Source organism: Sorex araneus, chromosome 1 (assembly GCF_027595985.1).
Source record: "Sorex araneus isolate mSorAra2 chromosome 1, mSorAra2.pri, whole genome shotgun sequence".
NCBI lineage: Eukaryota > Metazoa > Chordata > Mammalia > Eulipotyphla > Soricidae > Sorex > Sorex araneus.
This window is the reverse complement of record NC_073302.1, coordinates 337429699-337451386: the sequence shown is the minus strand read 5'-3', so window position 1 is coordinate 337451386 and position 21688 is coordinate 337429699. Positions and strand designations below refer to the sequence as shown.

The following is a 21688-nucleotide window of genomic DNA, read 5'->3' as shown; positions in this document are numbered from 1 at the left end:
GACCAAGGCAGCGAGTCGGAGCATGGGGGACAGGAGGAGATGTGAATGAGGGGCAGTGTGAGTATGGAATGGGAGCAAAGTGAGACTGGAGCAAGCTCCCGGGGAGAATGGAATAAACGGCAAATGATCACCAACCAGCCTAATGGCCCTGTTCCCTCCTTCATTGGCGGTGGCTGTAGGCCAGGGCGGGGAAGCACCACATGGCAGGCAAAAAAGACCATGCCACCACTGCCATTGCTCACTCATTCATTTTGTGATTACACAATCGTTTCCAACTATTATTGTCCCTTCTCTATCTTAGTTACCCTCCACCCCATACACACTTGTGGTAGATTCCAACCATTGACCAGTCCTCCTAGTCCTTGTTTTCCCCAGTCTTGGATATTAGTCTTCTACTATCTGTCGCTGTCACTGTCATCCCATTGCTCATCGATTTATTTGACAGGCACCAGTAACGTCTCTCATTGAGAGACTTATTGTTACAGTTTTTGGCATATCCAATATGTATGGGTAGCTTGCCAGGCTCTGATGTGCGGGCTCTATATTCTCGGTAGCTTGCCGGGCTCTCCGAGAGGGGTGGAGGAATCGAACTCGGGTTGGCGGCATGAAAGGCAAACGCCCAACCACTATGCTATCGCTCCAGCCCTAGTCTTCTACTATATATTTTTTATATACCACAAATAAATGCAATCATTCTATATGTGTACCTCTCCCTCTGACTCATTTCACTCAGCATGATACTCTCTATGTCCATCCATTTATGAGCAAATTTCATGATTTCATTTTTTCCTAACCGCTGTGTAGTATTCCATAATTTCTTTTTTCAGTAGTCTGTGCTTGGGCACTCAGGTTGCTTCCCAATTCTGGCTATGGTAAATAGTGCTGCAATGAACATAGAACTGCAGATGGTGTTTCTGCCGTGTTTTGGGAACCCCAGGGTATGTTCCCAGAAATGGTATCACTGGGTCAATGGGAGCTCAATTTCTAGTTTTTTGAAGAATGCCCATAACGTTTTCCAAAAAGCCTGGACTGTGGAGGCTCTCTGGACCAGTTGTTATTCCCACCAACAGTGAAGGAGAGTCCCCTTCTCCCCACATCCATGACAGAAATAGTTGCTCTTGTTCATTTCTATGTGTGCCAGTCTCTGTGGCATGAAATGATATCTCATTGCTGTTTTGACTTGCGTATTCTTAAAGATAAGTGATAAAGAGCATTTTTTTCATGTGTCATTTGGCCATTTGAATTTCTCCTTTGAGGAAGTTTCTGTTCAGTTTTTGACCCATTTTTTGAGGGGTTAGATTTTTTTTCCTTGTAAAGTTCTACCAGTTCCTTGTGTATCTTTGATATTAACCTCTTATCAGAAGGGTATTGGATAAATAACCTTTCCCGTTCCATTGGCTATCTTGGTCACTGTTTCTTTAATGATGTAGAAGCTTCTTAGCTTAGTATAGCCCCCTTTGTTTATCTTTGCTTTCATTTGCTTAATCAGTGGTGTTTCATTTTTGAAAATAACTTGAGCTTCAATATCATGGAGGGTTTTGCCTACATTTTCTTTCACGTACTTTATGGACTTGGGTCTGATACTGAGGTCTTTAATCTATTTTGATCTGACTTTTTTTGCTTGGCATTAGATAGAGGTCAGAGTTTAATATTCGTTTTTTTTTTCTTTTTTTTTTTTCCGCATGCAGCTGTCCATGTTTGATTCTTTCATCCCTTTTTGGGAAGCCCAGCAAGCTACCAAGAGTATCCCATCCACATGACAGAGCCTGGCAAGCTACCTGTGACGTACTCAATATGCCAAAAACAGTAACAACCAGTCTCACAATGGAGACATTACTGGTGCCTGCTCGAGCAAATCAATGAACAACGGGGTAACAATGCTACAGTGCTATATGATTAATTATAATTCATTAGATGATTTAATTACAAATGTTAAATCACCCTTGCATCCCCAGGATGAATCCCACTTGGTCATGGTATATGATCTTTTTGATGAGTCATTGGATTGTATTTGCTAATATTTTGTTAGCATCTGTGTTAGGATTTTTGCATCTGTGTTCATCAGGTATATCAGCCTGTAATTTTCTTGTACCTCCGTTTAGTGGGATCCATAAGATGGTGGTCACCACGCCATCACGAAAGGAAAGGCCGAGAGAGAAAAACCTTTCCCCTCCCGGGACTGCATGGGGCCATAGCTTAGTTCACAGTCTAGAGGCATTTCTGCAAGAAGCCGCTGGGTGCCGAAAGTTGTTAGTGGGCCTCCGGAATCATGGTCTTTTAGGAGCGGAGGACCCATTCATGTGCGGCTGCTTGGGGTCTAGTCTCAGCTTAATGGTCCCAACTATATCATTCTTTCTTTTTAAAATTTTATTTTTTTATTGAATCACCATGTGGAAAGTTACAAAGTTCTCAGGCTTATGTCTCAGTTATGCAATATTCAAACACCCATCCCTTCATCAGTGCCCACGTTCCACCACCAAAAACCCCAGTATACCTTCCGCCCCCATCCCCGCCCCCACTCCCCCACCCCAACTGCATAACTGATGAATTTCACTTCATTTTCTCTTTACCTTGATTACATTCCATATTTCAACACAAAACTCACTATTGTTGTTGGAGTTTCCCTCCAAGAAAGACAGCCCTACTACCAAGGAAGCATTTGGTAATTAGTTTTCCATTGCTGTGAATGAAGAGATGTGTAGCCCCACTGCTCCAAGTACATAACTCTTTTTTTTTTCTTTTTCTTTTTCCTTTTTTTTCTCTCACCCCCTTCCTGCGCCTCATAGTATGGTGGAGACCACGCCACGTTTCTCCCCAAAAATGGGAAACAACCGGGAAAGAGAGATATTTCCTCTTCTTGGCTGGCGTGGGACTGTTGCTTAGTTTACAGTCTAGAGAATTGGCTGCTACTTTGATTACCTTCAATATTTCAACAAAAAACTCACTCTTATATTTGGAGTTTCCCCCCAAAGTCAGACCTGCTAAAAAAGGAACCGTTTCACATTGCTGACAAATAAACGAAGTTAAGTCACGTGGCTTTGGATTTCTGTATAAAGTCCAGGGAAAATTCTCCCAGAAATTTCATAGCTCATCTCGCAGTCCCAGTGCATTGCTGTAAGAAGCTGTGCTGGATGGCAAAATGTGTTAGAAGGTCTCTGGAATCAAAGTCTTTAGTCAAAGAGGGTCTGTTTCGCTTTCAGCAGCTCCGGATTTATCTGAGTCCTGGGCGTGCCGGTTACACCCCCATCCCATGATTCCTAGGAGCCCCAAAGTGTAAAAACCGTATACCTCTGGGTTAGGAGTCTTAGAATATGGCTCCCATCACGTGGACGTTGCTGCCACCACCATTTTCCATGCAGAAAGACAGGGTGGAGAGGAAAGATCCATCCCCAGACAGCGCGGAGTTGTAGCCCAGCTCACAGTCCCAGTGCATTGCTGTAAGAAGCTGCACTGGATGGCAAAATGTGTTAGAAGGTCTCTGGAATCAAAGTCTTTAGTCGCAGAGGGTCCCCCAACTATATCATTCTTATACAAAGGTATATTATTTGTTTCTCCTTAAAATTATTGGGTGATTTTATTTACTTTTAGAATAGAGCTCTAATATGCTAACATCCATGTATGTTAATAAGGCTATTCACTCCTGGTACTTCTAGTTTTAATTTGCTTGATATTTGTAGAGAAACAGTACATAGTTATGGATATTCATCTAACAAAAACTTTTTTCATCTCTCTCGGCACTAAATCTACTTGTATAAATTTATGCTAGTTTATGTATACTTGGAAATATGGCAAATATATTTTAACATTTGCCTAGTGTCATTCTTGTAGCAAACATGTAAAATTATGAAAATTAAATACAAATTATTTCATGTCATATCCATATTCATTAGAAATTAGATGTCAATACCAGCCACACAAATAGTTGTTTTAAAAACATATTTTTTCTTTTTTATAAATAAATAACAAAGATTTTTAATATAATGCTGAGTGGTCCAATACTTCTTATACAACTCGTGACATATTAATTATGACATAATTTTTAATGAAACTATAATAATTAAGAAGATATTTTAATGAAAGAGAATTTCATCCTAATATATTAAATTCTTACAATTTACATCACTGTCACTATCACTGTCATCCCATTGCTCATCGATTTGCTCTAGTGGCCACCAGTAATGTCTCCATTGTCAGACTTGTTGTTACTGTTTTAGGCATATCGAATACGCCACACATAGTTTGCCAGACTCTGCCCTGTGGGCAGGATACTCTCGGTAGCTTGCTGGGCTCTCTGAGAGTGGCGGAGGAATCAAACCAGGGTAGGCCGCATGCAAGGTGAACGCCCTACCTGCTGTGCTAGGGAATAAAGCTAAAAATGCTAATTTTCAAGTATGTAAAATATTTAAAATATACTAAATAAAAATGGTATACAACATACATAAAAATACCTAAATGATTTAGCTATACATTAAAAATATTCAGAATCATCTACATTGAGATTAAATTTTCTTCTGGCAATCATTTATTACTTTAGAACTATTTTCTTGACAGGCACTTAAACTAAATTTAAAAATCATGAAAAAACATATCTTTGGGTCTGAAGCAATAGTACCGATAGTTGGGTGCTTGCCTTGCATATGGTAGACCTGGTTTTGATTCCAGGTGTCTCATATGGTCTCCTGAGACTTGCCTGGAGCAATTCCTGGATATAGAGCCAGAACAGCACTGGAGGTGGCCTCAAAACAAAAAGAAAGAAAGAAAGAAAGAAAGAAAGAAAGAAAGAAAGAAAGAAAGAAGGAAGGAAGGAAGGAAGGAAGGAAGGAAGGAAGGAAGGAAGGAAGGAAGGAAGGAAGGAAGGAAGGAAGGAAGAAAGGAAGGAAGAAAGAAAGAAAAGAAGGAAGGAAGGAAGGAAGGAAGGAAGGAAGGAAGGAAGGAAGGAAGGAAGGAAGGAAGGAAGGAAAAAAGAGAGAAAGAAAGGAAGGAAGGAAGGAAGGAAGGAAGGAAGGAAGAAGAAAGAAAGAAAAGAAAGAAAGAAAGAAAGAAAGAAAGAAAGAAAGAAAGAAAGAAAGAAAGAAAGAAAGAAAGAAAGAAAGAAAGAAAGAAAGAAAGAAAGAAAAAGAAAGAAGATAAAATTATGTTCTTTTTTTTTTTCTTTTTGGGTCACATTTTTGCACAGGGGTTACTCCTGGCAGTGCTTGGGGAACCATATAGGATGCTGGGAATAGAATTCGGGTTGGCTGCCTGCAAGGCAAACACCCTACCCGCTGTGCTATTGCTCCAGCCCCAGAAAAATATATTCTTATTTTGATTTTGATTCTTGTTTTTGATATGAAACACTCATTATTTTGTCTGAGTATTATATATAAAGCATATAATAATTTCTATTATTTGGATATAAAAAAAAGAATTACCTGGTAATAAAGTTCCTACAAAGTTGAAAATATCCTTGTCAAAAACTTCATATTAAGTCTTAAAGTATAAACTCTTTTCAAGTAAATTGCTTTGCCTCACCACATGAACTCTAGGTTTAAGGAAAAGCTCATTTAAAATCTTTGTTTAATCAAATAAGGACAAATACTGTATGATCTCACTCATGTGATATATAATGTAGAGAAACAGAACTTTGGTCAGGGACAACAAATAACTGAGCAAGGGGCAAGAAAAGAGATGGTCTAGGACATGATGACATTGGTGGAGTGTATTGAGCACTTTCGTGGTGGTAAGGTGCCAAAATATTGCATCAAGAGCATAAAATGGTAACATTATGAAACTACCAAATATATATAGAAAATATTTAGTCTTAGTCACACATCTTAAGAAAGTAAATTAAACTAAAAGCATTACTGAATGTGAAAACAAATTTCTAAGAATTGTTTATGAATTTTTGCCTGGTATAAAAATTCATCATTGGAATTAAAATGTATATCTTTTTATTTTTTACTTTAACAAATAAACGCTGTTAAGAGCTGGAGCTAGATGCAGTTAAAACAAAGTAGACTGCAACTATATTTACTTTGAATTCAAATTTTGTTTTAGTCTTCCCTACATTAATTCAACCATTATAACAGAAATCTATGGCTTAAATTCTTAATATTGAATTCTTTTTTTTTTCCTTTTTGGATCACACCTGAGGATGCACAGGGGTTACTCCTGGCTCTACACTCAGGAATTATCCCTGGCGGTGCTCAGGGGACCATGTGGGATGGTGGGAATCGAACCCGGGTCGGCCTCGTGCAAGGCAAATGCCCTACCCATTGTGCTATTGCTCCAGCCCCAATTTGAATTATTAATACTGAAAAGAACTTTAGTAAATAAGTGACCTATTTCCAGAGGAGAAAATCAGCTTTATAACCACTTTGATAACCGTTATGAATAAAATTTAAATGCTCAATTTGAGAAACTCAAGTCCATTTGCTCCAGCTTCTGTGTATTTCCTTGGGCTGCAATCCGGCCTCCCTGATACTGCAAATTCTGGCACGTTGGACTGCAGCGATGGGGAGAACTACGATGGTAGCGAAGACTCCCCCAAATCCTGCTCGCCCCTGCCCCCTTCCTTCATCAACCCCACACAATGGACCAGGAGCCCACGAGCTGAGCCGTGGCCGTTAAGCAGTTCTAACAGACATCACCTTGCTGCAGCCCACGAAATGCTGTCTCTCTTGCTGATCATCTCAAGCCTGGGCTGGCTGGTCTCTGGGGACCAGAGTAAGCGAAGGACCCTGCACTAGAGAAGGATAGGAGCCCCATTGCCCCTTAGAGTAACCGCTTTCTCGGCTTGACACCAGAAACCCAGGCAGCAGCCACCCACGCACGAGTGTCAGGTCCCGCCAACCGCCAAGCATCCTGTTGAGGCGTGGTGGGTGGAGAGCCGGATCCAGCCTGGGATAAGCAGCCCCCCACCTGCCCCTGCAATGACTGGAGATAAGTCCCGTGTTTGCAGGGAGAGGCACCGATGGGTTCCAGAGACCTGCTACCTTTTTTCCAATTCAGGGCTGAGGCCGGAAAGTGTTTCTGGGCTGCATCAGGGCGAAGTTCCCTGTGCTGGAGAAACACATTCTGTACTCTCGTAATCTGGCTAAGTATGATTTTGTCACCATCGTCTCCCCTTCTCCCTCTCCGTGTGTGTGTGTGTGTGTGTGTTCAGAGTGATATGTGATATGACATATGGTATGATATGTGATAGATGCTCTTATGTACTAGGAAATGCTCACTCACATTTCGCTCACTGCAGATTCTGAAACATCATTTCTACAAATTATAGTACCGAAGAAGATTGGAACAGATACCCGTAACCACAATATATCAGAAACTCAAGTAATTAAGAAATCAGTTAAAAATATTGTATTTCTAATAAGAATAATCTTAGAATACTCAGATTATATGGTCTGAAATAAGTCATGCATATTCTTTTGCTACATTTGTGTTGTGTTCTGGTTTACTGTTAGTTTTGTTTGAAGGAAAGCACTGAATTTTTTTCTCTAGTAAACATCAAATTTATATTAAAACAAAAATTTAAAAGAAAATCCTGTTTCCCTCACAAAAGATGATAGTCTCCAGAATTTTTATAAAAAGTGTGTATATTTAAATGCATCATATAAATACCACTGTGTTAATATTTACTTTCTACATATAAAATGGCAATATACAAAAATTTTGTCTTTTTTTCATACATGTATATACTAAACTACAAAAATTAATGCTATTTTAAGTTGCCATGTATCTGTACTATTCATGTTGTTACTTTATTTCTATGATTACTGTTAACAATAGTTAACCATGCTTCAAAATATTAGTTGTTTTAGAGAGCATAAGAGTGTCCATTTACATAACTTTTGTCATACATATTACCACTGTTCTATTTTATCACTATCCTATCAATATTTTGTGCCAAATTTACAATTAAGCCATCATATGTAGTAATATAGAACAGAATATTATATATGTATACTATCTGCAAGTACATTTATCTTTTGGAGGTCCTGGGATGTATCTTTTATAAATAAAGGGCCTACTTAATTTTGTACAACTAATTTGCAAAACTAATTCTAAATAATAGCACAAAGTTGTTTTACCACCTTAGTTTCAATGTAGTTTATTTCTATTTGAAATAAATGGATTTTTAGAGACCTATATATTTTAATGAGCTTGCATAAATGCACTTTGCTTTCATTTATAAAGCTATAATTTACTCTAATAAAGTATCTTATTCTTCATAGTTGCATATCTTATATTACTCTAATATCAAAGTTTATTAAATTTTAGACTTGTTGATTTACAATGCAACTTGGGTGCTCATCTCAATAGTTTTGTTAATCTGACAACATAAAAGACTATTGATAAGGTAAAGAATTTTATTTAGGATTACAGAAGTGCAATTTTGGATCCCAGTTTTTTATAGGAACCCAACTAAGTGTACCCAAAGAATGACAAGTTCAGTTTTATTTTATTTATATACAGAAGGAGAAGGATGAAATAATGGTCAGATGAAAATAACATGTTGAGGTAGAGGAATCAATGTGATTAAATAGAAATTTACTTATCATTGCTTCCTCCAAGCAGAATATTTTCATTTCTCTGGGTTCTTGGAATGTTGGAAGTCAGCTCTCTTCTTTGTAAGCAATTCTGATAAGGCCTGCTGGTTTCTATTTTAAAATTTCACTATTTTTTTTTTACTTCCTAAACCCATTTTTTCAAAGTAATTTTCAAAGAAATACTGATTATCCAAGGAAAAGTATTTTTCAGTGATTGACCTTCCTTACATGTTTAGTTTCTCAGGATGAAGTATTGCATTGTGCAAGATTAATGAAACCCGAGAGGGTCAGATTAAGCAAAGTAATTTGAAGGAGAAAACTTATGAATGGTATCACTTGTATGGGGATATAGACAAGAAAAGCAAGGGCATAAATAAATCCAAGTGAAAACTAACCACTAGTCTCTGAAGAACTGAAGTTACCAAAGTTACCGAAGAAGGGATCTGAACAGGAAATAAGTTCAGTGAACTGTGAGAGATGTATAGTTGCTTTGTTGGTAGCTGTAGTGTGATAACATATTTCAAAGAGGTATGAAAGTACTCCTAAAATATATGCCGTCTTACAACTATTATCTCAATATAAAAGTTAATAAGATATGGTCATACTTTTTAACTTGAGAATATGTTAATAGAGTGGACACACTTAAATATAAAACTTTAAAATTATCCTAAAAATGTTTAGATTTTATTTAACTACACATCAAAAATAATTGGAATACAAGTATCATTATTTAAATTTTATTTTATTTTATTTTATTTTTTTTTGCTTTTTGGGTCACACCTGGCGATGCACAGGGGTTACTCCTGGCTCTGCACTCAGGAATTTCCCCTGGCCTTTGCTCAGGGGACCATATGGGATGCTGGGATTCGAACCCGGGTCGGCCGCGTGCAAGGCAAATGCCCTACCCACTGTGCTATCGCTCCAGCCCCTATTTAAATTTTAAAGTAATAAAATTATTATATACTTTCCACTTATTTAGGTTTCTCTTTTGCTGTTTTGTAGTTGACATAGAGATGTCCTATAGAACATATTATGCTTTTTCATTTTATGATAAAATATTTTTAAAGTTTTTTATTAAGTTGCTTAACTCATTTTATGAAAAATTTGCTTTTATATATCAACTATTATAAATATATGTATACATATTTAGCATGTAATTTGATTATATAAAAAATTCAATACAAATGATAATTCACAATGATAATTGGATATCGAACTATATAATCCCTGCTTTATTTTAAGAAATTTTGTATTACTTAAGAAAATCAAATACAGAATTAAAAGTTATAAAGTATCATCAGTCCTCATTGCTTTATCATGTGTAGAACACAGGAAGACAGTAGTTAAGTTTAATTACATGTTTACTGTGTGTTTGACATATGTTGAAAAATATTGATAGTGTCAACGTTACTGGTGCCTGCTCAAGCAAATCGATGAGCAATGGGATGACAGTGATAGAGGGTGTTAATTTTTTTCAATGAGAATTTGACTCAGAAAGAATCACAATATCTGAAAATAGACTACAATTTAAAATTATGAAAATGTGTGAATTTGTAATATAAATTGCCGTAAATTTAATTAAGTCTAGAGATATTTCTGCCAGAAATCGCAAGCTTGTACCTTGTTTAGTGGACCTTATAAGATGGCGGTCACCATGCCGCTGCCAGGGAAAGCAAAGGCCGAGAGAGGAAAACCTTTCCCCTCCCGGGGTGGCATGGGGCCATAGCTTACTTCACAGTCTAGAGGCATTTCTGCAAGAAGATGTTGGGTGCCGAAAGTAGTTAGTTGGCCTCCGGAATCATAGGCATTCAGGAACAGAGGGGCTGCTCATGTGTGGCCGCTCGGGATCACATCTGGGCGGAGAGCAGCAGTCCTTCTTTTAAGTTTGGTTTTAAGTCTATGATGATCCTGAGCTGTTGTTTAACCATAAAATAGTGTATTGTTCTATCAAGTTTGAGTGAACATTGGGCCGGATAAACTATTCTTGGTGAAGCATTTATTCCACTGAGTTTTTCCACTATATCCCACCATTGCTTGGAAGGTTTTCTCTGATAGGTCTGCTATAAATCTAAGAGGTGCTCCTTTGTATGTGATTTCCTTCTTTGACCTTGCTTCTTGCAGTATTGTGTCCTTATCTGTGGCATCCATCATTCTGACTATGATATGTCTTGGAGTCTTTTTATCAGGGTCTCTATTAGCTGGCACCCTTCGGGCTCCTTGGATTTGGATGCCTGCATTCTCCAGCTCTTCGAACTTTTCAGCAATGATTTCTTTAATTGTGGCTTTTTCAAAGGGGTTGCCTTCCTGCCTTTCTGGTTTTCTGATGATTCTAAATGTTGTTCCTCTTGGAATCATCTCCTAGGTCTTTGAATCACCCTAGAGCTATTTTGAGGACTTTACCAATTGTTTGTTGCTTCCTGCAGCTCATCTTCAAGCTCACTGATTCTGTCTTTGGCTGTAGACATTCTATTGTTGAGGGCTCCCACTGAGTTTTTTATTTCATATACTGAATCCTTTATTCATGTGTGACACTTCTGTTTGTAGCTTTGTTATTTTTGCTCTCATTTCTTCCTGTGTTTTCTTGGCTATCCGTTCCACTGTTTCTCTCATGTTCTCCTTTAATTTACTGGATGTCCGTTCCACTGTCTCTTTGAGTTCATTGAATGTCCTCAACATTTCATCTCTGAATTCTTTGTCTGAGAGACTATATTTGTGGGAATTTCCTGATGAGGCTCTTTTCTTCATCCACTCCTCATGGGGTGGATCTGCACTGTTTCTTCATATTGCTGTGGTAGTGTGGAGGTGTGTCCCTTCTGTTCACTATCAGTGACCAACTCTCACTGCAGGGGAGGATTCTAGATGGGCTCGGTTGATGGTGGTCTCTTCTTTCCCCTTTAAGAATACTACCTCTTCAGTGCTCCTCTGTGCCTCATGTGGGGTCTTTAGTGTAGCTTCAGGAGATGTGATCTTTTTCATTGGGATTGTTCAATTCTTTATGTTGACTGTTATTTTGGTGGTTAAGGGGAGTATTTTGGCTGGAATAGGCTAGTGAACTATTGGCCTAATGTGATTGGGATAGCCAGGATGTCCTCTTCAGAATTAGATAATGGATGCTGAGCTGTGAGTCCAAAATGCTGGGAGAGGAAAAAATAACTCAGCCGCTGATGCAGAGGCCACGCCCACTAGCCTCCTCACCTGTACAGGGAGCAGCAGGACCCTTCAGTGCCTGGAAGGGATGTGGCACTGACTTCTGGAACTCCTGGGGCTCATAGGATTTCCACTGGCCAGGCGCTCCTCAAGCAGCCTTGGCCGGGAAAGGGACTTTCAGGGGTCTCAATGCATATTTAGTGTTAAAAATTTCATTGTATCACTGTCATCCCATTGCTCATTAATTTGCTCGAGCGGGTACCAGTAACATTTCCATTGTGAGACTTGTTACTGTTTTTGGCATATTGAATATGCCATGGGTAGCTTGCCAGGCTCTGCCGTGCAGGCAAGATTCTCTTGGTAGCTTGCCGGGATCTCCAAGAGGAAAAATTTTATATCACATATTACATTACAGTCCTTTTACTTAACAAATTATTTTAAAAGAAAAAATATCAAATAATTATGAACCATATAACCAAGTTGGTTTTCTTTCCATAGAATTGTTTTAATATTAGAAAAACATTAAATTAGCTAACCAAAAATATTTAAAATATCAATCAAATCATTCAGAAAATCACTGTAGCACTGTCGTCTCGTTGCTCATTGATTTGCTCAAGCGGGTACCAGTAATGTCTCCATTGTGAAACTTGTTGATAACTGTTTTTTTGGCATATCGAATATGCCATGGGTAGCTTGCCAGGCTCTCTGAGAGGGATGGAGGAATCAAACCCTGGTCGACTGCATGCAAGGCAAATGCCTACCTGCTGTGCTATCACTCCAGTCCCAGAAAAACAGATTTGAAATAATTTCATATTGTTACACATAGTACCTTATGATAAAATAGAACATCCTTAATACGGTTTAAAAATGACCCAAACAACAATGCCAACATCAATGACAGCAAATGTCAATCATAAAACATTTCACATATTTTAGCATTCTGTTTTAAGAGCAGAAAAAGATAGGATGTCTATTTAAACTTTGATTTAAAAATTTTAGTACATGAAAGTTTAAGAAAAAGAAGCAGAAGATTTAAAAGAAAAGTCTTAGCTATGATAAAGATCAGAATTTTGTTTTTAGCATCTGACTATCTGATGATGGCACATCTGATAAAAGGTGAATTGTCAACTTATTCTCAAACAATGTAATAAAGGGAGTGGTACTGAATGCTGTACATAAATCAACATTACATATAATTTGTATATACTTACATACCAAAATACATGATGAAACAAAAAATTTGGGGGATCTAAAGTGAGTCACTGGGAACCTTGGGGAAGGGAGATGGATACAATGGTGATGGGTGAGGTGTTAGAATTATGTACATGGGATTATGTCCAATCCTATTGGAATTATGTACAATTTTCTATAATTAACAATATTGCAAAAATAGTAGCTCAATCAATAGCATATTCACAATAAAATCACATTAAAAAAGGAATGTGAAGATGAAGACACCCAACTGAGTTTGAACAAAGTGTGAAGCCAGAATTGGGGAAGGCTTCTCATTTAATGTGCACTGAACCCCCAAATTGACCGTGTGGTAACTATCCTAATCTGAGGCACTAATAAAGTGGACAAGGAGATGAAGACTTTTGTAGTTAGCATTTTTGTCAGTCATGAATATTTTATACTAAAAGAGGACCTGTGTTGGGCTGGAGCGATAGCACAGTGGGTGGGGGCGTTTGCCTTGCCTGTGGCCAACCTGGGTTCGATTCCCAGCATCCCATATGGTCCCCTGAGCACCGCCAGGGAGTAATTCCTGTGCATTGCTGGGTGTTACCCTAAAAGAAAAAAAATTAAAAGAGGACCTGTGTTGTATTTTTAATAAAATCTAATATCATTACTTTATATAAATGTATAACCATTTTGAAATAAAATTTCACTGTTATTTAGCAAATGTTGATGACTAATGTCTTTACTTTAAATTAACTTTAACACCTTGATTGAATATAAATTTAATAATTATTAGTTCAGTCATCTATTCAAAGACTAAAGGTAGCAGTATGTTTTTATATATATGTATATATTTATTTATTTAACACTAAGACTTATTTCCATGTCACATCCTATGTTTAAACAAAAGTAAACCAATTTAATGGAGATTTGACTCTTAAAAAATTTGAAATTGCTAATAACTATTTTCCCTTTGAATACGTTGTTGTAGGTTACTTATGTCATAAAAATTGCAAAGAACACCTACACTTTTCATCTCAAGAAGCAGTAAGTGGTCATTCTTTTTAGTTTCTAATTTTTTACAATCACTGACATAAATTGAGCTGAAACAAGAGCATAAATGGCATATTATGCATTATTACCTATGTTAAACTCACTTTCAAAGTTTGCCTTTAGATTTGACACCTAATATTAAATATTTAACCTAGTATTAAATAGCAGTATATCAAATAAAAACAAAATACTATTCTGATAATGCAAATATTTATATGTGATAAATGAATGTATACATGCTACTTCTTGAAATTATAACCATAATAGCAACAATTAAGGAAAGAATAATATTTGTGTATGCTCTTGTTCAGTTTCACATCTTTTTTATCTATTTATTTGAAATTCATTTTGCTTGTTTTACATCATGTTTTTTCTCATTTTGTCATAGTATACATATTTTCCTCTCTTAAATATTCTGTTAACTCTATGGAGAAACAATTATTAATAACAAGTGAGCATTCGCAATTTTTTGTTTTAAATATTTATTCTTTAAATGAAACACAGAAATCTATCCTCAATTTCTGCATTTAGAAAAATGGAAAATCATGTTCTGCAGGTATCAGGATTTGTTGAATAATAGTGTCTACTGTCTTGATCTGTGTGTAAGTTTTTGTTTGGGGGTCTCATCAGAAATGTTCAGGGACTACTCCTGGCTTATTCCAGGAAGAGCAATTGGTGGTATTTGAGAAACTATGCAGAGCCTGGGATTGAACACAGACCCCCAACATGCAAACAATTTACTTCAGATCTTTGAATTATCTCCCCAACTATCTCTGTATATCCGATTCATTTATTAATAAACAAGGTTTAATGACATGCAATATTGATAACTTTTTAATTATTTTCAGGGATCCCCACTATAGTGCTCTTCAATACGCAACATTATATATATTTTTACATAATGGATTTTGTTGAAACTGAGCTTGGAGTTATATATGCATGTATAACTGAGTTAATTTTCACAGGAACTTAAGGCAGGCAGTGGTTAATACTTGGATTTTACAGTATATTATGGCCTTTGAAAGGATGTATAATTATATTCTAAAAAGATGGGCCTGGAAATAGTACATTTAGATTCAATCCTCCACACCACATGGCCTAATCAGCACCTTCATGTGTGTCCCTGACAGTTTTCAACTACCATGGTTGACTCTGCTGTCCCTGTCACTGCAGAATCCAAGCAGCACTGTATTTCTGGCTATAAGTATTGAACTGGTAGCACAACTAGCCAAGTTTCACCAGGACTAGCCGCTAGGCACCTTCAGTACCATTCAGAAGCTCTCATCAAAACACAGAAAGAAAAAGCAATAAAGTTCTAAAAGAACATTGGCAGTTTCAAAAAGCAATCACTGTCACACTGTCATCCCGTTGCTCATCGATTTGCTTGAGCAGGCACCAGTAACATCTCCATCATAAGACTTGTTGTTACTGTTTGGCATATAGAATATGCCACAGGTAGCTTGCCAGGCTCTGCCATATGGGAGAGATACTCTTGGTAGCTTGCTGGGCTCTCTGAGAGGGGTGGAGGAATCGAACCCAGGTCGGCTGCGTGCGAGGCAAATACCCTACTCACTGTGCTACCGCTCCAGCCCGAAAACAATACAAAGCTTAAATTTCATTTCTAATTTTAGCACCATTTTACTTGACTAATTTGTCTAAATAGTGGCTTATTTCCTGTATGAATATTCCTGTTTATATGGTTTTCCAGTTACTATTTATCATTAATGCTCTTATTTTAATATGTCTTATGTTTAAGTTCACAGGAAAATTAGTTCTTAGTGATTAGTGTTCACATACACCCCTTGTTATCATGCATTATGAGTCTCTTTGTTATCAATAACCTCCATCAAAATGATTATTTTTTAAAATTTATTTTTTTAACTTAAAAAATTTTTTATTGAATCACCATGAGATTTAAAGCATTACAAAATTGTTCATAATTGCATTTCAGTCATACAATGTTCCAACGCCCATCCTTCCACCATTGTCATTTCTGAGCACCAGTGTCCCCAATTTCCCTGCCTCCCCTTCAAGCCACCCCCCAACTGCCTGCCTCTATGGCAGGCACCTCTTTCCTCTCTCTCTCTTTTTTTTTCTCTCTCTCATTTTAGGCATTATGATTTGTGACACAGATGCTGGAAGGTTACTGATAACCTTTTCCTGCTTTTAACATCCTGCTTTTAACACTTCATTCTTGTCCAGAGTGATTATTTCCAACTAGTATTGCCATAATGAATCCTCCTCTATCTTAACTACCAGCCATCTCCCACAACCATTGACTAGTACTCCTGGTCTGTTTTCCCTGGCATTGCATATAAATGTTATACTGTTTTCTTTTTTGTATTCCACAAATAAGTATGGTCACTCTATGTCTGTCCCTCTCTCTGGATGTTGGCCATTGATAGGATTACACACACCTGGGTTCCTCTGCCAGTACCTTCATGCATGAGGCCTGTTTGAATGTGTATATATATATTTTAAATATATAAATGGAATAATGCCAACTTTTCTGTGGTTTGATTCGAATTGAAGAAAAGGGAAGGTTGCCCCGAATGAGAGAAAATAAAGCATGGATATAGGCTCAGGGAAAGGCCCGTAAAGTGGTGCAACATGTGCCCTGCATTCACAAGACCAGAGTTTCGGCTCCAGCACCATGTGATTTCTAGAACAAAAGCACCCATAGCCTGGGCATTCCCAGAAGTATAATGCCTCTAGGTTCAACACTAAGCCCTTATTTTCAGGGAGTGGTCTGTGTGCTCTGACCAGTTTGGAAAGGTCCGTGGGGTGGGGGGGTGGGAGGGGAGGAGAAAGGGCAAAAGAATAGAAAACTAAGAAGATAGGTAAAGATATTACTTGTGAAAGAAAGTACTTTGAGAAAGGCCTTAACCTACTTTGATTCTAATCTTTAAATGAGTCAGAAGTCCATGAACACCCCTAGTTCTTCAACAATGAATTCTGGTCTTACAATATTTTCTAATAGCTCTGTAAATGCTGAGTGGTGGCCGTGGAGTCTCTGTTGGTTCAGGGTTTCTGAGCTCTTCAGTAGTTCACTGCTGGAAAATAAAATAAATATATTGAATAATAAAGATGCTTAGTTTCAGAATTCGAAAGATGGGCAATTTTATTGAAAAGTGTAAGAGGGGCTGGAGTGATAGCACAGCGGGTAGGGAATTTGCCTTGCACGCGGTCGACTCGGATTCGATTCTCAGCATCCCATATGGTCCCCTGAGCACCGCCAGGTGTAATTCCTGAGTGCAGAGCCGGGAGTAACCCCTGTGCATCGCTGGGTGTGAGCCAAAAAGCAAAAAAAAAAAAAAAAGAAAGAAAGAAAGAAAAGTGTAAGAGAATCTCTCCAGCCGGGAGGAATTTAGTAGAGGACTAAGTATGGTTCAGATGGTCGGGTTTTTATAGAAAAACCAAGTCTTTGTAAATCTTATCAAATAAAGTATCAGAGGGATCCCACTTATTTCTCAGAAATATCTTTTAATTTAGAGCTAAATTGTGTTCGTAAAGTAGGATTATCATCTTTCATTCACAATTAGTCCAGTGGGAACTGTCTGTTCTTTTAAGGCTTTATAGGTTATATAGTTCAACATATGCCCAAGATTTGCCCCAATATTTTTTATTCGCCTGTGAGGCCTGTGTCTGTGGCAGAATTTATGGACTTGAGGAAATGGTAAACTTTCCAGTCTCAGAAAGAGTTCAGGAATTTAAAGGGAAGTTTAAAAAGTGGAATGGAGACATCTAAAATGGAACTAACTTGCTCACACAGAACTGCAGCTGGCAATGGGAAGCTGAGGATTCTTCCAGTAGTTATATAGTTCTGTACCATTTTTATTCTAGGCATGTATGTACATAAATGACTCATGAAATTTGAGCAAAACAGTAGTATCTTGCTTTAAGAAAGACTTAAGAAAGCTTTTACTGAGTGGGTGCTCTGATTTTTCCTGCCTCTCTGATACAGAAAGGCATGTCCTTGTGAGGAGCCATGTCTTTTTCTCCGGTGCAGAATGAAGTCAAGTGGAATCAAAATAACTCACATTATTTTTTAATAAAACTGAAGGTTAACATAAATACTAAAACTAAAGCAACATTTTAACTGTTTTTAATCTTCAAATATTTTAACATTTATCCTAAAATGTTTTTTATTTTATTTTAAAAAATAAATTTTATTTAATTTTTAAAAAATAAAGTTTTTGATTTGGAAACTTTTTCCCTCTTACCCATGTTTGTGGACTGGAGCGATAGCACAGCGGTAGGGCGTTTGCCTTTCATGTGGCTGACCCGTGTTCGATTCCTCCATCCCTTTCGGAGAGCCCAGCAAGCTACCAAGAGTATCGCGCCGTCACGGCAGAGCCTGGCAAGCTACCCATGGTGTATTGGATATGCCAAAAACAGTAACAATAAGTCTCACAGTGAGAGATGTTACTGATCTTTTCAAATCATTGAAAAGATTGAGAGATTTGTTCGGTGCCGGCTCGAACAAATCAATGAGCAATGGGATGACAGTGACAGTGACAGTGACCCATATTTGTGTGTGGCATTATTATACTCATACTGGTGTTTAGTTATTTTATTATTTCCATACATATCTGGTCAAAACACAGGTCTGTAATGAATCTATAAGCTTATTAATATGTCTGAACACATAAAACCATATTAAATTTTATTTAATTTTACCTTTGTAGAAATTGTTATATTAATTATACTATTACAATGAACTGTCATGTTTTTGGTTGAATTAGATCATTTTTAGACCCTCATTTCCATGTGTACATAAGCAACAGCTCAGGAATATTTTCTCCAGATTCTTCATTTATAAAAGTAAGTCTTATTTTATGATAGACTATTAATATTTTATTGTGATTAAAGCAAGTATGTTCTAAAAGAAAAAGAATATTTTAATCCCAGTAGAACCATTGATCAAACATAAATTCAAATACATGCAGTAATTTCTATGAAAGCATATTGAATTGAATAATTCAATAATTACCTGTATCTACATTACAAAAATCATATATTTGGAAAGTCTTTGGAATTAATAGTAGGAGTATTAGATAAAAGACAAAAAATATATAGGTAAAGGAAGTAAAAAGCTTTTAAACTCAATGAGAAAATTTAAATGAGATTATGGGACATGAATCTTGGGGAAAATGGTGGAAATGACCTTCTAGAGAGACCTCATGGAGAGTAAGAATGCAGAACATCATTGATACAGATCAGTGTACTTCCCTGTAAAGCACACACACTTGCATTGTAGCCCCAAATGCAAAAGGGCATGAGGAAAAAAATTAAACGATATGAGAAACTTAACTTCAGTCTATAAGACACAATTTTTTGCCATACATGAATATTTCTAAAAAGCAGATGTGATTGATTGCTCAGATTTAACTGCTATGTTTCATTGAGATAGTGGAATTAAAATATGGTAGTTGCTAAATATTTCTCTACACTTACAAGTTATAAACATAAAAAATACACATGAGATCTGTTTTCAGACATTTGCCAATTTGAAATTTTCTCTCAGAAGGGATAAAAAGCAAAGAAATGTTATCACATTCAACTTGGTTGAATGAAATTCAGTAATCATAGAAGGGAGATTAAACAAAACAACACTCCAGTTATTTGGACTTTAGGACTACTCAAACAGCTGCAATTTGCACAACATATAAGCAAATATAAAGATGGTTTATGAGATGTATTTTAGGAGGGAAATGGGAGAGATTATTTTATGTATGTCTTTAATGAAAGATTTGATCGCACATTTTCTAGATAATAAAATGTATAATAGTGTATGTATTATATTATATTGGAAATTATAGGATTTTTCAGTGCAAGCAGAGTAGAAATCTTCAAACTCCAGGTATTCAGCTTAGACAAGATAAACTAATACTTAGGAGAATCAGTCCTTGAAATGAGATAGTAACTATACAATTCTCCCAACCAAAAGCTTAAAATCTAGCAACGATTAGATTGGCCAATGAGACTTGGTGAACAACTGGAATATTTAGTCTTAAATATCTGGCACTAGATACAACACACATCAGGTCTATAAATTACTTCTAAAACAAATAAGACAGAAGGAAATAGAAGCACAACCGCTATTAATGATTTGAAAAGATCAACATTGCTAAAATGACAGTACTACCCTTAGCACTATACAATTTTTTTCAGTCTTTATAAAAATACCCACGACATTTATTTAGAGACATAGACAAATTTCTATTGAAGTGCATATGGAGTAATAAGATTGCTTAAACGGCCAAAGAAATCCTAGGAAAAAGAATACAGGACACTTCTCTTTCCCCAACTTTATAATATATAGCCATAGTAATCAAGATAATGTGATACTGGAATAAAGACAGATTTATTGACTAATAAAATAGAATTGATATCCAAGAGACAGATCATGAATAATAATAATAACAACAACAACAACAACAATAATAATAGACAAAGAAGCATTAAGCTTGTACTGGAGCAATGGAAGCCTCTTCAAATGTCGTTAGGTGAACTGGTCAGTTATATGTCCAAAAATGAACTCATGAACTCAGACTTTTATGTCATACCACACATATAAGTGAAATCAAAGTAGATTAAAGGTCTTATTAAAAACCTGAATCCAAAAATTATTCAGAAGAAAGCATTGTTATAATCCTCATGAGGACACAAAGCCATTGACCATGCAAAGAAAAGCAAAAATTTAAAAAAGAAGGATTATATCAAATTAAGAAGCTTCTGCCTACACTGCAAAAGAAGTAAAAATGAAAATGAATATGCAAATACACCCCACAGACTGGGAGATAATATTTCCCTATCACCAATCTGACATAGTTAATACCTAAGTTATCTAAATCACTTGTAATGCATAACAATAAATTTTAAAATGTGGAAGAGACATTCCACAATCTCCTTAAAGATAGGTATATGGAAAAAATGCTCTCTATCATTTATTTAATGGTTAAATGCAAATCAATAAACAGTGGGATATCAACTCATTCCATTGAGATTGGAATTCATAATAAAAAGGAACAAAAATGACTAGTGCTGGTGTAGATATAGCTTTACAAAGAACTATCAATCACTGCTGGTTCATGTCATTTGAAAACAATGTGGACCCTTCTCAAAAACTAATCATTGAGCTTCCATACAACCCAGCAATTCCATTTATTGGTGTTATTTATTACCTTAAGCACCAAAAAGCATTATTTTGAAAAGGCACTTGAAAAGACATTTGTTCATTGCAGCGCTAGTCACAGGAGCCAGATTTTGGAAACAAATTTGAGTGTTCAAGAACAGATGACTAGATAAAGAATCGATGGTACATATATGCATTATTGAATTACTGCTCTGATATAAATTAACATGAACTCTTCCTTTTCCACTATATGGGTGGGACTAGGGGATATCATGTTGAGTGAGGTAAATGACCTCTCTCATGTAGGGAATATAAAGAGTCGTAGTAAGGGGAAAACATATGAATAAAGACAACAGTATCTGAGAACTGGTTTAGAGAACTGAGCTTTCCTGGTGAGGGAGGGAGGAGTTGGGAGGGGGTTTTGGAACACTGGTGAAGGAGAGAAGTTACTCTTATGGAGTACGTTGTTTATAACCATATTAAACTATCATGAACAATATTGTAAATAACACCAATTAAAATTGGGCACAAGGTTGAGAAAAGAAAGAAGAAAATAAAACTCAAAATTTGAAAATACACGATTATATTTTTTGGAGAATAGGAATTATGATTATTCATATGATGTAAGAGGAAGAGCAATAAG

At 36.6% G+C, this 21688-nt stretch overlaps 1 protein-coding gene across 1 annotated transcript in view; it reads left to right on the top strand.

Moving 5' to 3' along the window:
* The first annotated feature begins 6383 nt into the window (after positions 1-6383).
* The window catches only part of LOC101543291 (A disintegrin and metallopeptidase domain 3-like), an 84411-nt gene continuing 69106 nt past the window's right edge, over positions 6384-21688 (top strand). Inside the window, exons 1-4 of the mRNA XM_004606924.2 lie at positions 6384-6705; positions 7232-7314; positions 13846-13901; positions 18653-18731. Coding sequence (XP_004606981.2) covers positions 6384-6705; positions 7232-7314; positions 13846-13901; positions 18653-18731 — 540 coding nt within the window. The remainder of the gene's footprint in view (positions 6706-7231; positions 7315-13845; positions 13902-18652; positions 18732-21688) is intronic.